Source organism: Podarcis filfolensis, assembly GCF_964270895.1.
Source record: "Podarcis filfolensis genome assembly, chromosome: 15".
NCBI classification, from domain to species: domain Eukaryota; kingdom Metazoa; phylum Chordata; class Lepidosauria; order Squamata; family Lacertidae; genus Podarcis; species Podarcis filfolensis.
In genome coordinates this window covers 37,674,753-37,693,610 of record NC_139618.1, presented here as the reverse complement: position 1 = coordinate 37,693,610, position 18,858 = coordinate 37,674,753, and the positions used below count along the sequence as shown (strand labels likewise).

Genomic DNA, 18,858 nt, shown 5'->3' with positions numbered 1-18,858 from the left:
TAGCTAGTCGTTATAGTTGGAACTGAGCAGGACTTCTTTGTTCCTTTCTGCAACTGGCTGGTGGAAGGAAATACTGTATTACAAGCCTGGAAAAATTAGCTGTGGGTGCTGAATAATTAGGTTGATTGGCTTGACTGGCTTCTGGTTGCTTTGCAGGTACATAAATGTGGGAAAATAGGGACGTGGCTGGTGCTGTGGTCTAAACCATGGAGCCTCTGGGGCTTCCTGATCAGAAGGTCGGCGGTTCGAATCCCTGCGACGGGGTGAGCTCCCATTGCTCAGTCCCTACTCCTGCCAACCTAGCAGTTCAAAAGCACGCCAAAAGAGTGCAAGTAGATAAATAGGTACCACTCTGGCGTTTCCGTGTGCTGCTCTGGTTTCGGTGTTCTGTTGCGCCAGAAGCGGCTTCGTCATGCTGGCCACATGACCTGGAAAAACTGCAGACAAAACGCTGGCTCCCTTGGCCAGTAAAGCGAGAAGAGCGCAGCAACCCCAGAGTCGTATGTGACTGGACTTAACTGTCAGGGGTCCTTTACCTTTATCCTTACCTAAGTGTGGGGAAATGGGGAAGCAAGTGGACAGAATTGGTGTGTATAATTATTACTATTACTATTAATTAAATTTGTATACTGCCCTTCATCTGTAGATCTCAGGGTGGTTCACAGCATAAATATACAGGATAAAAACAAAACAAAAACTACATAAGAATAAAGAACAAAACCAAAACAAACCAATAACCCTCCCTCAAGCGCTTTTCAGGTGAATAGTGTTTCCATAGACTTGCACAGAGGACTTTGCAACCTTGTGGGGCAGGTTATGGACCACTGACCTTTGTCACACACTCTGGAATATGTATTTTGGAGGGTGGGGTGTTTCAGGAAAACCTCTCTCCTCACTTTAAATAGGGGGTAATGTCCAGGTTTATTTCCTGCCGTTTAGGCTCGCCCATGCAAGACAGGCTTAGGAGTCAGAGAGAGAATTGGTATGTTTCCCACATATTGTCTGATTTCCCTTATGAAGCTTTGAAGTTTTGATGAGCTCTTGGGTCTCCGTGTTCCTTACACACTTAAGTTGTGGTTAATACAGTGATCGTAGTTTACCCTATAACCTGCTACTTGCCTCTTTATTTCTCACCCAAAATTTGGGAGTCAGATAGGAAGCTAAAGTGCACACAAAGAGGAATGAAATGCAATTCTGTAAATAGGGGTTAAATAGTGTTGTTGGTTTTTTTAAGGGGACGCAGGTGGCGCTGTGGGTTAAACCACAGAGCCTAGGACTTGTCGATCAGAAGGTCGGCAGTTCGAATCCCTGTGATGGGGTGAGCTCCCGTTGCTTGGTCCCGGCTCCTGCCAACCTAGCAGTTCGAAAGCACCTCAAAGTGCAAGTAGATAAATAGGTACCGCTCTGGCGGGAAGGTAAACCGCGTTTCCGTGCGCTGCTCTGGTTTGCCAGAAGCGGCTTAGTCATGCTGGCCACATGACCTGGAAGCTGTACGCCGGCTCCCTTGGCCAGTAAAGTGAGATGAGCGCCGCAACCCCAGAGTTGGCCACGACTGGACCTAATGGTCAGGGGTCCCTTTACCTTTACCTTAGTTAATTTTTATGTGATTTTTGTAGTAAGTTTTAAAATCAAATAATAAATATGCCAGAGCTCAGGAACTGATTTTGAGTTTAGTAAAGTTACTAAGCTGAATGCATATTAGATCAGCCTCAACTTGGCTTTGACTAGTGCTGCATCAGCAATGTAGTACTCAGATGCTGAAGAGATAAAGGAACAGTGTTGTAATCAAAGGAATTTTAATATTCAGGAAGTTGTTTATGAGTAATCTTAACTTTGCATTCCAAGTGGGACTTGAGCTAGTATTACCAGGAACAACTTTAGGTGTGGTCAGTGCTAAGTTCAGTTTTGAGAATGCTTGATAGATTTATTTGAACATGAAAGGAGTGATTCCCACATTGTTGTCATCTGTTAAATGGAGCATGGGATCCTTGCAGGTTGGTTGCCGGGTGCTGGCAGTGAATACTGACCATCAAAGCAGCAAAAGGAACGAGAAAGCAATGACCACCTACTGAATGTGAGAAATAAGGCTTATTGATGAAGTCCTTTTAATGAAAACACTCACCAGTAGAGTCTTCCTGGACTTCGCCTCCTGCACTTCGGGAGAATTGCCTAAGCTTCTTTGCAAAGTTTTCACATTTTGCCTTTGGACTGCCTTGTACCTGATCTCAGGCAAACCCACCACAAGAAAGATGCATTTCGGTTGGTAGAATGAAAGGAAGGGCAAAATACAGCATTTGCATGGGTTGGAAAATGAGGAAGAATGTGCACTGAAAGAAAGGGGTGAAATAGCACCTCTTTAGGATCCAGGAATTCCAGTCTCCTGCTGTCCAATTCAACCCCAGCTCTGGTGGGATTTACTCCCTCTTGACCCCTCCTGCCCCCCCCCAATGGTGCATTGTGCCCAGCTGAGAAAATTAATATTTTAATGTGAGATGAAGGGTTATTTTTGCCTTAGAGATTTCCTTCAAAACGGAAATCCTGTTTCACAAGAATTTAGACATAGGCAATCTGGGTTCAGGGTAGCTGCAATCACATCAGAGACCCTGTCATTCAATTACTTACAGCTCAAACCTGGAATGTCTTAGAATAGGGGTCGGCAAACTACGTCTGGGGGCTGAATGTGGCCCCCTCAGCTCGTAAATCCGGCCCGTAGGCCCTGCCACCCGCTCGGTCAGCCCCTGCACGCTGCGGACACCACATCACAAGGGGACTGACTTCCATGATGCTGGCACGGCTTCTGGGCAGGTGCCTACACTGGCGCAGGATTGGTTGCAGGAAGTTGTTTATTTCCTTGACATCCGATGGGAGGGCGTTCCACAGGGCAGGCACCACCATCGACAAGGCCTTTAAAGTGTTGTGAGATTGGCATCTTCTGTAAACATCTGCCAGTAAAAAGGCTCAACTCAAATTACCCTTGAATATGTAAATCACACCCACCAGTGTCTGTGGGCTGCTATAAAGAGTTTTGTAAGGACCATTGGAGGAGCACAGAGAAGGAACCTCTGTCCCACAGCACAAGACTGCTCTACATCAGTGCAGGTACCATCTCCACAACTGTCTCTCTACACTTTCTTTTCTTGAGCTGCTTTGTTCCCCTGTTAGGACTAAACCACCTGTGAGGCAGGAAAGCTGTTGTCAGGGGCTCGGGAGCAGGAGCACAGGGGAGAGAGGAAATGGAGAGCGAAGGGGAAGAATCCGAGGGCAGCGTAGGGGAGTATGACAGTGACCCGAGAGATTCCATGAGCTTCTCCAGCGAATCAGAAGATTCCCAGAAGGGGGCACCGATGGTCAGGGCAAGGGGGGTCCCAGGGGGGACGCACCAGAAACAAGGAGCCAGCGGGGACCCCCAAAGCATCAGCGGGGGATCAGGACCAGTTTCCCCACCAGAGCGTAGTGGGGGGGGGGAAGAGTCACATGTGTCAGGACCAGCGTCTCCTCCAGTGGGGAGAGAAGATGTGTCAGGGCTGACCACGCCTCCATCGGAGAGTGGGGGAATTGAGGGGAGGTCAGTTGCAGCTAGCCTCCCCGAAGGGGGAAGCAGTGACAGCAGCAGTGAAACGGTCAGGAGGAAAGTTGCCGGCTGGGCGCGCGCGCCAAGTTCAAATGTACAGGCGCGGGGGACAGCAGGAGACCCGGATTGGGAACCAGCTCCTAAAGCCCGCCGGAGGGAGGGGGAAGGCTCAGGGGAATCAGCGTCAGAAGAGTCTAGAAAGGGCGAGACCCCGACGGACAGGCGGAACCAGAGGAGGAAAGAGCAGAGGAAGAGGTGGAGCAAGGCTAGAGTCTTAAACTGGTGTCTGGGGGGAGGAGATTCAGACGGAGCTTCAGCGGTCTAGAGTTTGAGACGTAGAGCTGCACGCTGCGGCTGTGGAAGTGAAACTGAACTTCAATAAAGACTTTCGTACTTAACAACGAAGCGGCGTTGGTCCTTTGTGAGCTGGGATCTCGGGCAGCTCTGACAGCTGTGTATAGCTCAGGGATCACCAATATTTTAAGTCCTGTGGGCACACTTCGAATTTTGAGTGAATGCTGTGGGAGGTCCCCCTCCCCCGCCTGTCACTTATCTCTCTTCTCCCCCAAATCACTCCCTTGAACAAAAGGAGAATGCGTGCACATACACACTTCACAGGGATCTGGGAATTATCCCGAGCCTTTTAAAGTACACACAGCTGTAAGTGGATGTGGGAACCTGCGGCACTATAGAAATTTATAAGGGAAGAAAAAACTAACCACCCTTACCGTCCCAGGGCTAAGAGAGCAGCCAGGGGCTCCCAGAGGCTTTGTGGGTGCTGGCGAAAGGCCTCAGAAGCCCCATTGCAGTCATCAATGCAATGCTGGTAATCCCTGGTCTAGCTCTTCCCTTGAATGATTTCCCTATCATTATAGCCACTTAAGAGACAGACTAAGAATCCCAGGGAACTGTGATGGTTTAGTTTAACAGCTCCTGTGACCTGGTATGGTTTGCTGTTTGTTAAGATTCTGCATGCATCCCTCCTTTATTTTTTTCATTTTTCTATTTTTCATTTGCTGTATGGTTGGTTATGCATTTATTATAATCCAGCCTGTACAGTTTGTTTTTATATAATGGAAAGCGAACGTCTGTCTGTCTGTCTGTGTCCTCTTCCAGTCCTTACAAAGCTGCTGTTAGCTCCATAGTGGAAGAGATGGGGGAGGTACTATATTTTATCTGATGGTTATAGTGTTTGGGGAATTTTGATTCAGAAAATGGCAGGGGGAGTGAAAGGGTAAAAAAAGAGAAGTCCTCTCTTCTCCAGAGCCACTACTTTGAACAAAATTGTAGAGCTCCATGGCTACTTTAAATTTAAAAACTTGGGAGAGATGCTATATTGGGGTGCCATCCAAGAGGGGCTGAGGACCCCCGAATTTTCAAGGAGGACCTGCTGGGCTTTTGCATGGCCACTGCGGGTCTTGCCAGGCCCTCCTGCAGCTAGGATGGGCCCTGTCAGGCTTTCTCTTTACTCTAGGTGAGGGAAACTGAGGATGGGACAGAAATTTGATTCAGTTTTCATTCAAAGGCGAACCTATCAAAATTGTGCTTTCCAAAACAATGCACAACCTGAAACTCAGCAACCTTTTGAAATTTACACTTGTCCAGATTTTGCAGTGCAGTTATCCAGTCAAGTAATGTTGCAAAAAATTGCACATATTGGAGTAAAGTGTCCACAAAAGTGCACTTTTTGGTGAAAATAACATATTCCTTGTTTCTCTTGTTGGTTTCTGCCTCGATGAGGCCATTGACTCTGTACTCTTCCAGTAATGACCCATCCCCCTTGTTGCTTAAGGTGAGGCTGCAGTATAGCTCAAGTGACAGTCAGTGCATCACTGCTTTTGTTCAGAATGCTTACAGTAGTGTCCAAACTTTTTTCAAAGAGGGCCAGATTTGATGAAGTGAAGGGCTGTGAGGGCCAACCAAAGGGCCAACCAAAGTTGTTAACCTTTTTTAGGGTTGAAGTTGTTGAGCTTTTTTAAGGATTTTACCCCAGGAAATAAACTGCCGCAGGGGCTGGATTAAACCAACCAGTGGGCTGGATTAGGCCCCCAAAATGGACTTTGGACATGCCTGGTGCCTTAAGATGTCCTCTGTAGCTTATCACTCTCTGTTTCAACAGCTGTAACTGCTGAAGAGGTGACTAATATCCTGAATGTCAGCCAATCTTCAGGAAGGAATGGAGAAAGCAGGAGGAGATGAAGGTTTGTACACCCACAAGAACGAACTGGCACATTTCTTTTCATGTAAAGAAACCAAATTCTTTACTTTTCTATTTGTTTTCCAAGGCAATGTTCCCAAATCTGCAGATAGCTTTCTGAAAATCATTGGAGGCTAGATATTGAGAAAATAAAAGAATCAGAAGTGGCTTCAACATTACATTACATTACATTACATTACATTACATTACATTACATTACAGTGGTACCTCGGGTTACATACGCTTCAGGTTACATACGCTTCAGGTTACAGACTCCGCAATCCCAGAAATAGTACCCCGGGTTAAGAACTTTGCTTTTCAGGATGAGAACAGAAATTGTGCAGCGGTGGCGCAACAGCAGTGGGAGGCCCCATTAGCTAAAGTGGTGCTTCAGGTAAAGAACAGTTTCAGGTTAAGAACGGACCTCCGGAATGAATTAAGTACTTAACCCGAGGTACCACTGTACATTAATATATATACTGTATAGAGAGAAGTCTGTCTTTCTTTCTTTCTGAAGTGGCTTCAAGAGGCAATGCTCTCTGCATGGGGATTCCCCTGTGCTTAATCAGAGACCTGTAATTAGTGAAGAATGCTTCAGCACAGTTGTTGACAAGAATGAGACAAGAATCAGCATACAGCACCTCTGCTCAGAGATCTGAACTGCCCCCCGATTTGGAATTGGCATTGTTAAAGATTTCACATTTGTAAGAAATCAGTCTTTTAATGTTGCAGTCAGCACCCACACCTTGGAACTCCCTGCCTATTGATATCATGCAGGCAGCTTCACTGTGCCCTTTTGGGCACATGCTTAAAACATTCTTGTTTAGGCAGGCCTATCCAGTCCCCTAAAGGGACGCGGGTGACGCTGTGGGTAAAACCTCAGTGCCTAGAACTCGCCGATCGTATGGTCGGCGGTTCGAATCCCCGCGGCGGGGTGAGCTCCCGTCTTTCGGTCCCAGCTCCTGCCCACCTAGCAGTTCGAAAGCACCCCTAAGTGCAAGTAGATAAATAGGTACCGCTTACTAGCGGGAAGGTAAACGGCGTTTCTGTGTGCTGCGCTGGTGCTGGCTCGCCAGAGCAGCTTCGTCACGCTGGCCACGTGACCCAGAAGTGTCTCCGGACAGCGCTGGCCCCCGGCCTCTTAAGTGAGATGGGCGCACAACCCTAGAGTCGGACACGACTGGCCCGTACGGGCAGGGGTACCTTTACCTTTACTATCCAGTCCCCTAGGTGTTGATGTGTTTTATAATCTCTTTTCTGTGTGCTCTACAATTTTAATGGCCTTTTGTATAGTTTGACTTATTTGTTTAAACTGTTTTCATTGAAAATTTTTATATAACCTGTAAACCAATTAGAGGTTTTGTTATTACAGTCAAGCGGCATTTGCAAAAGAAATACAGGAACAATAAGAAAAAACTTTGAATCTCAAAGTCTCAGAATTTCAGCACTAAGATTCAAACAGATGGCAAAGTTAATTTCTGTCAGTCAGCATTCCCAGGGCAACTTACACAACAACAACAACAACAACAACAACAACAACAACAACAACAACAACAACAACAACTAGTCTAATATAACTAAAACAGGCTTCTCCAACCTGGTGCCCTCCATCTATTTTGAGCTGTTACAGCTTCTATCAAGCTAAGCTAGCACAGTCACTCTGCGTGGGATTGATAGGAGCTACAGACCAAATCATCTGAGAAGCACCAGGTTAGCAAAGGTGGATCTAAAGGAATAATAAAACAGCATAGTGCAATGTAAAATTCAAATAAATAAAAACGGGCTGCAGCTTAAAAGAATTAAAAACTTAGCCATGTGAATCCAACTTCTGTCCAAAAATTGTTAATGGATACATGAAGGCCTCTTCCAGGAACAGGAATCTGTCACTATCTCCAAAGAAATAACAGGACTTCTTCTCTGGGCATGGCTCTAACTGAGCTTTTCATGGTTTTCTGATTATGTTCCCATTCCTCCTCCCCATCTGCCTGGGCGTGCCTTAGAGTACAGATTCCATACAGTATTTGGTTGACCACATACAGTCCTATGTTTGGATATAACCCTGGCCTGTCAGTCTAAAGCACGGAGGCTAAGGTTTATCAGGACTAGGGCAACCAGGCTGACTGCTAAAGCAACAGGGCTGCTAAATGCTGAAGATGCACCTCTTTATCCTGTTCTTTGACGCCTGAGATGTGTGTTTTCAGGACCCAACCTGTGACTCTAATTGTTTTTAATTCTGACTTTTAAATGGTTGTAACCCACTCTGGGACCTGCTGGTGAAGGGTGGGTAATAAATTTGATTTTAATAATACAAAAAAATACTATAGCGCTGGCTGTCAGCTTCTCCTTAGCCTCAGCAATGCCTGGAGAACTCAGCAGGGAGGAGGATGGGGGCCAAACCTGAATTGGTTTGCTCTGCCTGCCATTGGCTCTGGCTAATGTGGGTTTTTCTTCATTCCACCCCACCATTGCCAGTGGACACCATCCACCACTGTTTGAAGGTTTGGTGTGGTTTCTTCTCCCATTTGATGCTGCACTGAATCTTAGGTATCCCATCCCATGGTGGATGAGGGCAGGGACAGAGTTGGAGGCAAGCCTCATCAGAGCTTGTTTCCAAAAGGGAAATGACGAGCATACCTACAGAGTGAGGTAACTGATCTCCTCTGCAGAAACCAGTGTGTGCAGTTTTCCATCCAGGTTAGTGCTACTGAAATGCAGAATACATATCAGTTGGCTGGGTCAGTTTGATTGATTGCTTTCCATTAATCAGGAGGAACGGAATTAAATATACAAGTGGTGGGAGGTGACTCAAAGCCAGAAATCCAACAGCTAAGGCAAGAGAGAAAATAGGGAGCCAGTCAAAGACCAGCACCATGGACAGCTCTAAAGCTGTTAGGTGCAGAACAGAGGTCAGCAAGGCTTACTGGGCATGGGCTGGATCACTCTGCGGACCAGACTGGTGCAGTGCAATGCCGAAAAACGCGTCTGTGCATGTCTGTGGCACCAAGCGCCACAGCGATTTCCAGAGAAAAAATGACGCAGCCCAAACGATATGAATCAGAACCATGCAGCAATTTCTGGACCATCTGCGGCCCGGATCCAGAACCCATTTGGGCCAGAACCGGCCCGCGGGCCTTAGGTTGCTGACCTCTGGTATAGAATGAACATCAAGCCGCTTCTCTAGGAAGCATTGATAAAGGCCCTAAACACCTGGAGTCCCATGCTCCTACAATGTTCTTTTTTGAAGGCTGCTTAGTGTTTTCAGCCAGGGACAATATGTGAGCATGAGGTCTTGGCAAACCTTCAGGGTGGCTGCTTGCTGGGTTTGGTGTTTCTTGTTGGGTAGTCTGGGTTGCTTGGTTCCTTCTTGATGAGTCCATCACTTGCTCATCCCAAGTGGCTTTTCAGGTTCCCTAAGGCTGCACAAGCTCTTTGACCCACAGCTGCTATAGCAGTGTTGAAGGAAAACGGCAAAGAAATGACAATATATCTCGCCACCAGTGCCTAGGTTGCTTGTTGGGAGCCATGTCCATAACATGTTATGGCAAATGACATGGATTGCAGCCTAAAGCATTGTCAGTGAAGGATGCATCTAATTTTTCATTTTGGCAGTATACTTACCTGTGGTTTTAGCACTGGTTGAACAAAGTAAAACTTTGTTGTAGTTGTTTAGTCATTTAGTCGTGTCCGACTCTTCGTGACCCCATGGACCACAGCACGCCAGGCACTCCTGTCTTCCACTGCCTCCCGCAGTTGGATCAAACTCATGCTGGTAGCTTCGAGTACACTGCCCAACCATCTCGTCTTCTGTCGTCCTCTTCTCCTTGTGCCCTCCATCTTTCCCAACATCGGGGTCTTTTCCAGGGAGTCTTCTCTTCTCATGATGTGGCCAAAGTATTGGAGCCTCAGCTTCAGGATCTGTCCTTCCAGTGAGCACTCAGGGCTTACCTATTTCCTTAAGAATTGATAGATTTCCTCCTTCATGGATCACTGCCTTGACATGGCGAAGGGGCTTGAATAACTCAGAGGAGCTATGAGCTATGTCGTGCAGGGCCACCCAAGATGGACAGGTCATAGTGGAGAGTTTTGACTAAAAGTGATCCACCTGGAGCAGGAACTGGCAAGCCACTCCAGTATCCCTGCCAAGAAAACTCCATGGACAAAGACAACAGGCATATAAAAGTAAAACTAGGAACTTGTTTAACCAACTGTAGGCACAATACTCTAACTCTGCACAATTGATGCCAAACAGGGCAGTTGCCATGTCATGCAAAAATGTGATTATTTCTAAGTATTGCTTGTTCCTTCTTTAGATTACTCCCCATTTTTTCTTGCATATGGATGTGTTTTTGGGTACATTATATATTTCCATCCTAATGTGTTCCCCAGTTCCTTCCGGGGGCGTTCGTCCAGCATTAGAGTATCCCTGGCGCTGCAGACTTACAGACATCAACCACAAGATCCTCATCCTGCAGAATGACCATCTGATAGCATCCCCACCAAATTCCAACGCATCAGGTAATAGTTCTAATGATTTCTTTGCATCTTGCTGGTCCTGCCGTTACTGACTGAACACTTGTTTACATTCTGGAGCTGAGTAGCCAGGAATCGGGAAACAGGGTTTTTTATCATCCAGAACTCACCGGAACTTAGTTCCAGCACCATTGCCATTACAAGAAAACAAGGGAAGTGTTTGAAATATACTCGGAGTCGAGAGTGGATTTCATTCTCTTTATTTAGCTCATAGTGGTGAGGAGGAATGGAAGTTCCCCCAGGATGTCTCCTTTATATACATTATTTACACAATGGGCCCCATGTGATTGGCTAATTCCGGGATTCTCCTGTAGGCCAATCCAGTTGCGGATTCACTTCCACCTGGAGCTGGATTGGGTGGCTCCTATGGACCAATCAGACTGCTGCATTCTGAATCCTATTGTTCTAGGACCAATCAGACTGCTGCATTTTGGATCCTATTCAACTCAGTACACAACAGTGTTCAGCAGTGGCATGTGGCCCTTGGAATGTTGCCCAGAAGGGATTGAGGACTGCAGGCCAAAAAGAGCTCCCCACTTCTGCCACAAGAGGTGGAAAAATTACAAACAGGGCACGGGATTATCTGTGGGTCTATGCAAACTACCGGCACTATGTAGCAAAAACTCATGAAAACTGGACACGTGTCTACTGTAGTGATCATGTGTATAGACACATATTTGATTTTGAGGGGATCATCAGTAGTTTCCCATCCTATTGAAAACCTTCCTTCCATTTTGGCTTCTCCTACAAAATTCCTGTACCAAATAAGAATGCATGATTTACTCCCTCTCACGGTACTGAGCCTGTTTTGTTTTTTGTCTCTAGAGGTAGTATTTGACATATATCCCAACAGAGGTATTACAGGAAATGTAATCTTTATTGGCTTCAACGGACGTGTCCTGTCCTGTGTGGAATCTGGAGGAGGGCCTCAACTAAAGGCAGTGGTGAGTTTTGTCCAGGGCTGGTACAATCATTTTAGTACCTGTGGCGAACCACAAAACGGTGCCCCCTGCCACAGAAGAAGGTGGGAAGATCTACCTTAGGAACAAAGCGAGGAATCAAACCAACCTTACTCAGTGGTTGAACTGGGAATCAAAGGGCATCATGGGTGGGAAAGGGCCTGCTTTGGCTCACTCTGAATGGGGCCCAGAGGGCAGCCCCTTACCTTTTCTCCCTAGGGGTGGGAGGAGACCAGCAGTCCCTCCTATTCTCCGAGGAGCCACTGTGAATGGGGTGGGGGACTGCTAAGAGTGATGTGCCTTGGTCCAGTATACCTGAAGGAGCATCTCCACCTCCATCGTTCTGCCCGGACACTGAGGTCCAGCTTCGAGGGCCTTCTGGCGGTTCCCTCACTGCAAGAAGCCAAGTTACAGGGAACCAGATAGAGGGCCTTCTCAGTAGTGGCGCCCACCCTGTGGAACACCCTTCCATCAGATGTCCAGGAAATAAGCAGCTATCCTATTTTTAAGACATCTGAAGGCAGCCCTGTTTAGGGAAGTTTTTAATATTTAATGCTGTATTGTTTTTAACACTAGATTGGGAGCTGTCCAGTGTGGCTGGGGAAACTCAGCCAGATGGATGGGGTATAAATAATAAATTATTATTATTATTATTATTATTATTATTATTATCCCCATTAAAACAAAAACTTACACGTTTAGATAAATTAATGCATTCTAGAAGGTATTGTTGTTGCTTTAATCGATTAAAGTTCTACCTTGCCTTTCCTCCAAAGGAGCCCAGGGTGGCAAACAACGAAGCAATAGAAAAATACAATTAAAAATAAAGTGCAACCATATTAAAAAGTTTAAAAACAATAATATATTTTTTAAAAGCTATTTTTAGGGTATTTAAAAATAATCCCATCTTTTCAGGATCCTCCCCTTCCCTCCCACAAACATTTGCTTTCTCTCAAGCAACTGCAAGTGATGCAATACAACTTTTCTTTCTACCCAAGTCTTTGCATTTCTGTTTTCTTTTAGCCTGGAAATATTAAGGAAATGTACAATGAGGTGAACGAATTCAGGAGCTCCACTTTCTCCAGAAAGCCTGGTAGCAAAGAGACGTACAGCTTGGAATCTGCAGCATTCCCGGGCTGGTTCATAAGCACTTCTCCTGAGCCAAACAAGCCTGTTGGTTTGAGCCGCCAAGGAGCCACGGAGATCACAGAATTTTATATGGCGAGAATATAGCACTAAACGTGACCTGCTGCTTTAAAGGAGAATATCTGCCATTACCAGGGAGCTGTCACTGAAAATACATGACACAGAGGAAATCATCCCCGAGAAACCCCAACGCTTCTCCATTTGTTATTTTTATTCTTTATTAAATTTGTTATTTGCTTTATCTTGCCCAGGACAACCCAAAGCGACTTAGAACCAACCAACCAACCAACCAACCAAATAAATAAATAAACACCACACCTACAGTAGATACATTAAAGTCTATAGGAAAAAAGAAATACATTAACACTCCGCCCACTTCACAGACAGTTAAGGACTAACGGCCTGGTAATAGAGGACAGTTGTTGCCTGGTGCCTAAAGATATGATTGTGCCAGGCGAGCCTCCCTGGGGAGAACATTTCATAAATGGAGAGACACTGCAGAAAAGGCCCATTCTCTTGTTGCCACACGCCAGATCTCTTTTTGAAGGGGGCACACAAAGTAGAGGTGCAGATGGTGATCGCTGGGTCAGGGTCAGTTAATATGTGAGAGGCAGTCCTTGAGATATTGTAGTCCAGTTTCTGGCTGATGTCACAATTTATGTCTGATGAGCTCTTCAGGACTGGGGAGCTGTTCGGGTGGGGGAAAGCCAGGATTTATGAGGTAAAATTCCTGGCAACGCTCCTCAGGCGGTTCTGGGGAGTGCACGGTATCCCGTGGTGTTGCTTAAGCTTGTATCTAGAAAGGCCGTACGGACACGACCTCGGAAGTATGTCCCTGCCATGGATGCATCGTCTCAGGCATGATTTGTGATCGGTTCCTCATGAATTTGGAATATTGGCATTGATTATGGGGCACTCCTGAAATGGCATATGATAAAGGGCTGCAATTAATCAGCTGCCGAAAGGACTGGGTTTGAGCCATGAAGGTATTTCAATGATTTTCAACAAGCGCAAAAATACTTACAATAGCCAGAATGGAAGGGGAGGTAAGGCAATATTTGTTTTGATGGTTCCTAAATGGTCTTTTTCTCTCTTGACCACCCTGTAAAATGAAAGAATCATGGGCAGGTGTTTTGATGTTATCTGTTACTGAGAGAGAGAGGGGAGCCAATGATTTATGCTCAACAAAGGGTTCTACAATTTCTTTTACACCCTACACTCTTGACCAAGGTTGAATGGATCTTATATAAATTTTCTTGGACTGGATCAGGAGTGGAGAAGAGAACAATTTGCTATGGACTGCTAATTACACTTGGCAGGAATTTAAATATGTGACTTTGATCTTTAACTGCAAGCTGTGGAAAATAATTCCCAGAATTTTAATGGCAGAGCAGACATCAACTTGGGGAGTTGTTTATAGCTCAGCAAGTACTTGAACAACGGAAGGAATGTTTTCAAAGGAGTGGAATGGACCAAGAACAATGACAATCTCTCTTCACACCAGGTCTAGGAACAACCTGCTAGAAGGAATGAACACATGAATTTTTTTTTATATGTTTGGAAAATAAGAATGGTGCTGATTGTAAGGAAACAAGAAGGCAAGCCACAAAAATGGATTAAAACTAATAGAAGGATGAGAATGTGATTAAAGAAGAAGAAGTGGCAACATCAGGAAGCATTGGACATATTTGTAACAGGAGCGGGAAACCTTATTATTATTATTTTTTTAAAAAAATTGTATTAAATTTAAATAATTTGGATCAATTTATTAAAATACGGAAAACACACACACACACACAAACACACAAGAATGAAATATTGTAGTCCTGAGCCTTTTAAAGCTTTATAGGTCAAAACCAGCAAAGGCCACTGAGAGATCCAGCAGAACTAGGAAACAGCTTTCACCTTTGTCCTTAGCCCACCGGAGATCATCAACCAGCAAGATCAAGGCAGTTTCAGCCCCATGATGAGGCCTGAATCCCAAATGAAAAGGATCTAAATGGTCCACATCCTCCAGGCGTGCCTGGAGTTGTTTAGCAACCACCCACTCAGTCACCTTGCCTGAAGATGGGAGATTTAAAACTGAGTGATTGTTGGCCATATTGGATGGGTCCAAAGATGGTTTTTAAAGAAGCGGTTTAATAACTGCCTCTTTCAGTGAGTCTGGCAAGGCTTCTGCACAGAAGGAAGCATTCACCACCCCACGGAGCCCATCGCCCAGCCCTTCCTGGCTCGCTTTTATGAGCCAGGATGGGCAAGGATCAAGGAGACAGGTGGTTGGTTTCACTCAACCAAGCAGCCTGTCCACATCTTCAGAGGTGACAGATTGGAAGTGATCCCATGCAACTTGACTAGACAGGACACTAGGACTCTAGGTACAATTGAATGCAGAAATGTGAACGTTAATGAGAAATTGGCACCAGAATGCTGATGAATATTCCTGAGGACTCTTTTTAAAACAAAATGAATGAACTTTATTACGGTCACAGAACAGGATAAAAAAACAAACAAACAGATATAAATAAAATAGCAGTTAGGATTTTTTAAATTGATAAATGTTGGAGCAGATAAGGACAAAGAAACAAGCATAGGATAAAACATCTGAATAAAATACAAGATTAAACACTAGGACTCTTTTTAAAACAAAATGCAAACTAATATGGAAATGAGGAGAACTGAACAAGACTGGAAAAATGAGAAACCGAGAGCAACCAAAATTGACCTATCCAGCCATCCCTACTCTTGATAGATGCAATTTCCTTGTGTTTTTGTAGCTTGAGTGAATACTGGAAGTTCTGAACATGTTAGAACTGAAAGGCATTTTGTTACTTGATTAGGATATACACACACTGGCATTAAAACCTCCCTCCTCTTTCAGAAGTTCTAATCACCTTTTACTTTATCAAAATAAAACTGAGTGATCTCAGCACCTCCTTGATGACTCAAACGAATTGGCTGGTTTGGCTCAGTCAACGTGCTTAGGAACCAACCGGGGAATGCTGCAGATTCAAAGCTGCCAGTCTCTGTACTGCTGCCACTCTTACAAAAGAAAGTGAAGTTCTTGTGTTCCTTGCCATCATTGTAGAGATCCATAATGCCTTTACCCTATTTTAGATAAAAAAGCATACAAAAGGTTTAGTAGAAAGAAAGGTTGTACTGCATCACAAATGAATGCCATCTTTTGCCTGGGAGAAAGCGAGACTTGGGGCTAAATCCCAATGATTGTAACCAAAGCATATACAAATTCAAAGTTTACTGGAAGTCTCAAGTTTAAATCTGGATTGTGTCATGAATACACCAAGCATTCAGCCATGAGATAAGCCTTACATTCAAAGGATGGGAGGACCTGTGGCCCTCTAGACGTTGTTGGACTACAATTCCTATCATCTCTGACCATTGGCTGTCCTGGGTGGGGCCGATGGGAGTTAAAGTCCAACAAGTTCTGACCCACCACTGGTTCTTCAGCTTCACTTCCTGTCTGCCTTTCATAAGTTTGAATCTTTGTTTATATACCAAAACAGGAATTGTTTCACTACTGGATTTAAAAACAAAACAAGAAATAGAAACAGAAGCTGGATAATTAAGGAGAAATTCATAACTAATGGAGAAGAGTGCAGAACGTACAATCAGGAAGTGTTTGCTTTCACTAAAAGGACAGTAGCAGCCCTTAAAAACCTCAGTAGATCTTTTCTTCTCCCAATAGACAGGCTAGGAAGACAAAGGAGAGGGAAGAAGCACAGAAGGATAACAGAGAGAAGAATGGAATGCAGTGATTTAGCAAAGATGCCCTTTGGATTCCCTGATTAAGAAAAAAGAGTGAGCAAACAGCAGAGAATATCTAAAATCTTTGTCATGGTGGATGCCACAGAACAAGCAGAAGAAATTTGAAACAATCGAATGTCGCTTTGAACCAGAAGTGAAACCGACCTCCAGGGTCAGCTGAGGTTGACCACCAGGTTCACCACAGGAGAGGGTTTGTGCTCCATCTTGGGTGCCCAAAAAGACAGCAAATGTGTTTCCATCTTTTGGGGTTATCCCTCTGTTGGGGGTCATAGCCAACAAGTAATCTGGAAGCAAAAAACAGGCAAAGATCAGTGTGATAAGAGTGGTGTGTGACCATGAAAAAGTTATGGAGCACCATTTCTGACCCTAGTTGAAGACAGTGCTGCTGTATCAGACACTTCCTGACACCTGGTTACCCAGTCCCAGAATTTGCACAAGTGTTCAATCGGTAACAGTGTAGGTCGCAGCAGAGAGATGTGAAGGGATCATGACCATTGTTACCAGGTGAGTTGCCATCTTTGGGGGCTGCTACCAGCATGTTGTTCTTCAGGAACAGGAACTTCTGGTTGATATCCCAAACCCTGTAGAGCCATGGGCTCCCTAACCGAAGGGAAGGATCTGTGATGAAAAGAAGTAACACAAATTTATCAACACACAAGAAAAAATGGAATATTCTAAAGAAGGAACAAGCAACTTTTCAGACATATCTTTTTTCTTCTTTGTTGGAGCTGCAATTCTTTTCTCCCCCTTTTGCATGAAGTGGTAATAGCCATGCTTGGCACAACACATTTTCCATGGTGGCAACATTGTGGAGTTTCTGATGTGAGTCTAGGACTTCCTCTATCCTTAAGATATTGTGCATGCAAGTCATTAAATGTGTTCCTAGTGTATCTTTTTACATTTGGTATTAAGAATACAGGTTTATATATTGCCAAAGAGACAGCCTAGTTGTCGGGCTGTTTTCAGCTTTAATCCAATGGGATCCAACCTGGCTGAAACCCAAGGACACTAGTTTGACTGGTTTCTCCAGGTGAAATCCATCGACTCCCTCTACTGATGTGTGTATCAGTTTCCTTTTGACTAAAGGCCCCTGCTTTTTAAAGGAGTTTTGATTCTGACCATGTTCTTGCCCTCCTGAACCATGGGAGAAAGGGATAAGCAGAATAACCAAGGGCACAGAGCACGCATGCACGTATGAGTGAATGAATGAATGAGGTTAGCTAATGAAGCAGGATATCTATTTGGTTATCTGCAACTATATTTGCACACAATATCGTCCATGAAATATGTAATTTTAAAAAAACAGTCGTGATTGTTTACGACCCTCCTCCCCCTACCAATTCTATAACCCAATAATTCAGGATAATACTTCATGCATCTGGTAAAATGAGCTGTAGTTCATGAATGCTTATATTGTTAGGAAAATCGTCCAACAGAAAGCCCTTCGTTCTTTGCTGAAACAGACTAACACAGCTAGATTTTGGGGAACAAGTCCTCCTTGCTTTTATGCTAAAACACCAACATGGAAAATATCCCCATGGGAAATGTCATTTCACTCAGCTGGTGTACATGCTTACGGTGACGTAGCATGGTTTGCTGGCTTCCGGAGCAGGTGGGAGCCAGGTGGATGTACGTGCACACGGGGATTGGATGCAGAAGATGAAGGGAGCCTGACACAGAAGGCCAGCCTTCACTGTTGATGCCACACTGCAATGCCTGCCTGCCATGCAGGGTGGAACCCAGCTAGCAAATTGAGGCCCTTGGCAGGTGAATCCCCCTGATGCCCTTGGAGAGGAGTGCCAGGGTGTGCTTGGGTTGCCCCTTGTCTGCTTCCCTCCATCCATGCCCACTCACCATTGGGAGAGCATACTCAGCGAGGAGTGAGTGAGCAGTATGTTGGTTGGGCTGCCATTCAGGGAGGGGCCTGGAATGTAGTGGCAATGCCAGGTCAGACTCTGGGGCCCAGATAGCCCTGCAGGAGGCAGGGAAGGATGAGGAGCTGAGGACAGGGCCCACCAGTACGTGCCTGGACCGGAATCCCCGCAGAAGCCAACACCTGCATGGGGGTGCCTGGTTTGCGCCCCCTCAAAATTATGCCCCCAGGAGACACGGCCTCCATGCCCCCCCAGGATGTTATGCCTCTGTGAGCCTATATGGATAATGGAAATTCTAATTTAATTTAAGGCTCACTGCAGGTTTTCAGAGGTTTCTCTTGGGCAGGAAATATAAAAGCAAAGCATTGTTTTTCACCTGGCTTAGGAAAGTGATGGAATAAATCTCTCATTTTCTGGTCCACAGTCATCTTATGGGGCTTCTCCCTTAAAGTCTCTGTGTCTACTTTCTCCATTGCTTCCCAAGGATTGGTTGAGATTCAGGCTACAAGCTTACTCTTCTGCAGTTGTAGCTATTAAAAGAGAGGGATGTAAAATGTTAGAGGAGAGGCTGCAAAAATCCAAAGTTCCATTGATTGCCCTTCTGCACAATATCCCTGGATCAACACAGATACATATATATATAACTTTATTTGTAAGCCACCTTTACATAGTTCACACCATGCTCAAGGCGGCTAATAACATTGAAAAACTACATAATTACAACATAACAACCACACCGAACAAGTTCCACATAAATCATAGTAAGATCTAAAATAAAATATCAGTATCAATCAAAAA

At 45.0% G+C, this 18,858-nt stretch overlaps 2 protein-coding genes across 2 annotated transcripts; one reads left to right on the top strand and one right to left on the bottom strand.

Moving 5' to 3' along the window:
- The first annotated feature begins 2,971 nt into the window (after nucleotides 1–2,971).
- LOC310750682 (interleukin-36 alpha-like) lies at nucleotides 2,972–14,915 on the top strand. Its single transcript, XM_083589181.1, has 5 exons — nucleotides 2,972–3,099; nucleotides 5,691–5,772; nucleotides 10,155–10,283; nucleotides 11,124–11,242; nucleotides 12,281–14,915. The coding sequence occupies exons 2-5, from the start codon at nucleotides 5,724–5,726 to the stop codon at nucleotides 12,488–12,490; spliced, it is 507 nt and encodes a 168-aa protein (XP_083445307.1). The 5' UTR covers nucleotides 2,972–3,099; nucleotides 5,691–5,723; the 3' UTR covers nucleotides 12,491–14,915.
- Nucleotides 14,854–18,858, bottom strand: LOC310750668 (interleukin-36 receptor antagonist protein-like). Its single transcript, XM_083589152.1, has 4 exons — nucleotides 18,437–18,858; nucleotides 16,688–16,804; nucleotides 16,331–16,470; nucleotides 14,854–15,508 (listed from the first exon to the last, which is right to left on the bottom strand). The coding sequence occupies exons 1-4, from the start codon at nucleotides 18,531–18,533 to the stop codon at nucleotides 15,287–15,289; spliced, it is 576 nt and encodes a 191-aa protein (XP_083445278.1). The 5' UTR covers nucleotides 18,534–18,858; the 3' UTR covers nucleotides 14,854–15,286.

Coding starts and splice junctions, on each gene's coding strand:
- LOC310750682 (XM_083589181.1), top strand. CDS start 5,724: ATGTCAGCCAATCTTCAGGAAGGAATGGAGAAAGCAGGAGGAGATGAA. Junction 5,773..10,154: donor GAAAGCAGGAGGAGATGAAG/GTTTGTACACCC, acceptor TGTGTTCCCCAG/TTCCTTCCGGGGGCGTTCGT. Junction 10,284..11,123: donor ACCAAATTCCAACGCATCAG/GTAATAGTTCTA, acceptor TTTTGTCTCTAG/AGGTAGTATTTGACATATAT.
- LOC310750668 (XM_083589152.1), bottom strand. CDS start 18,533: ATGGAGAAAGTAGACACAGAGACTTTAAGGGAGAAGCCCCATAAGATG. Junction 16,805..18,436: donor CCATCACTTTCCTAAGCCAG/GTGAAAAACAAT, acceptor TTTTCATCACAG/ATCCTTCCCTTCGGTTAGGG. Junction 15,509..16,330: donor AACCTCAGCTGACCCTGGAG/GTCGGTTTCACT, acceptor TATCTAAAATAG/GGTAAAGGCATTATGGATCT.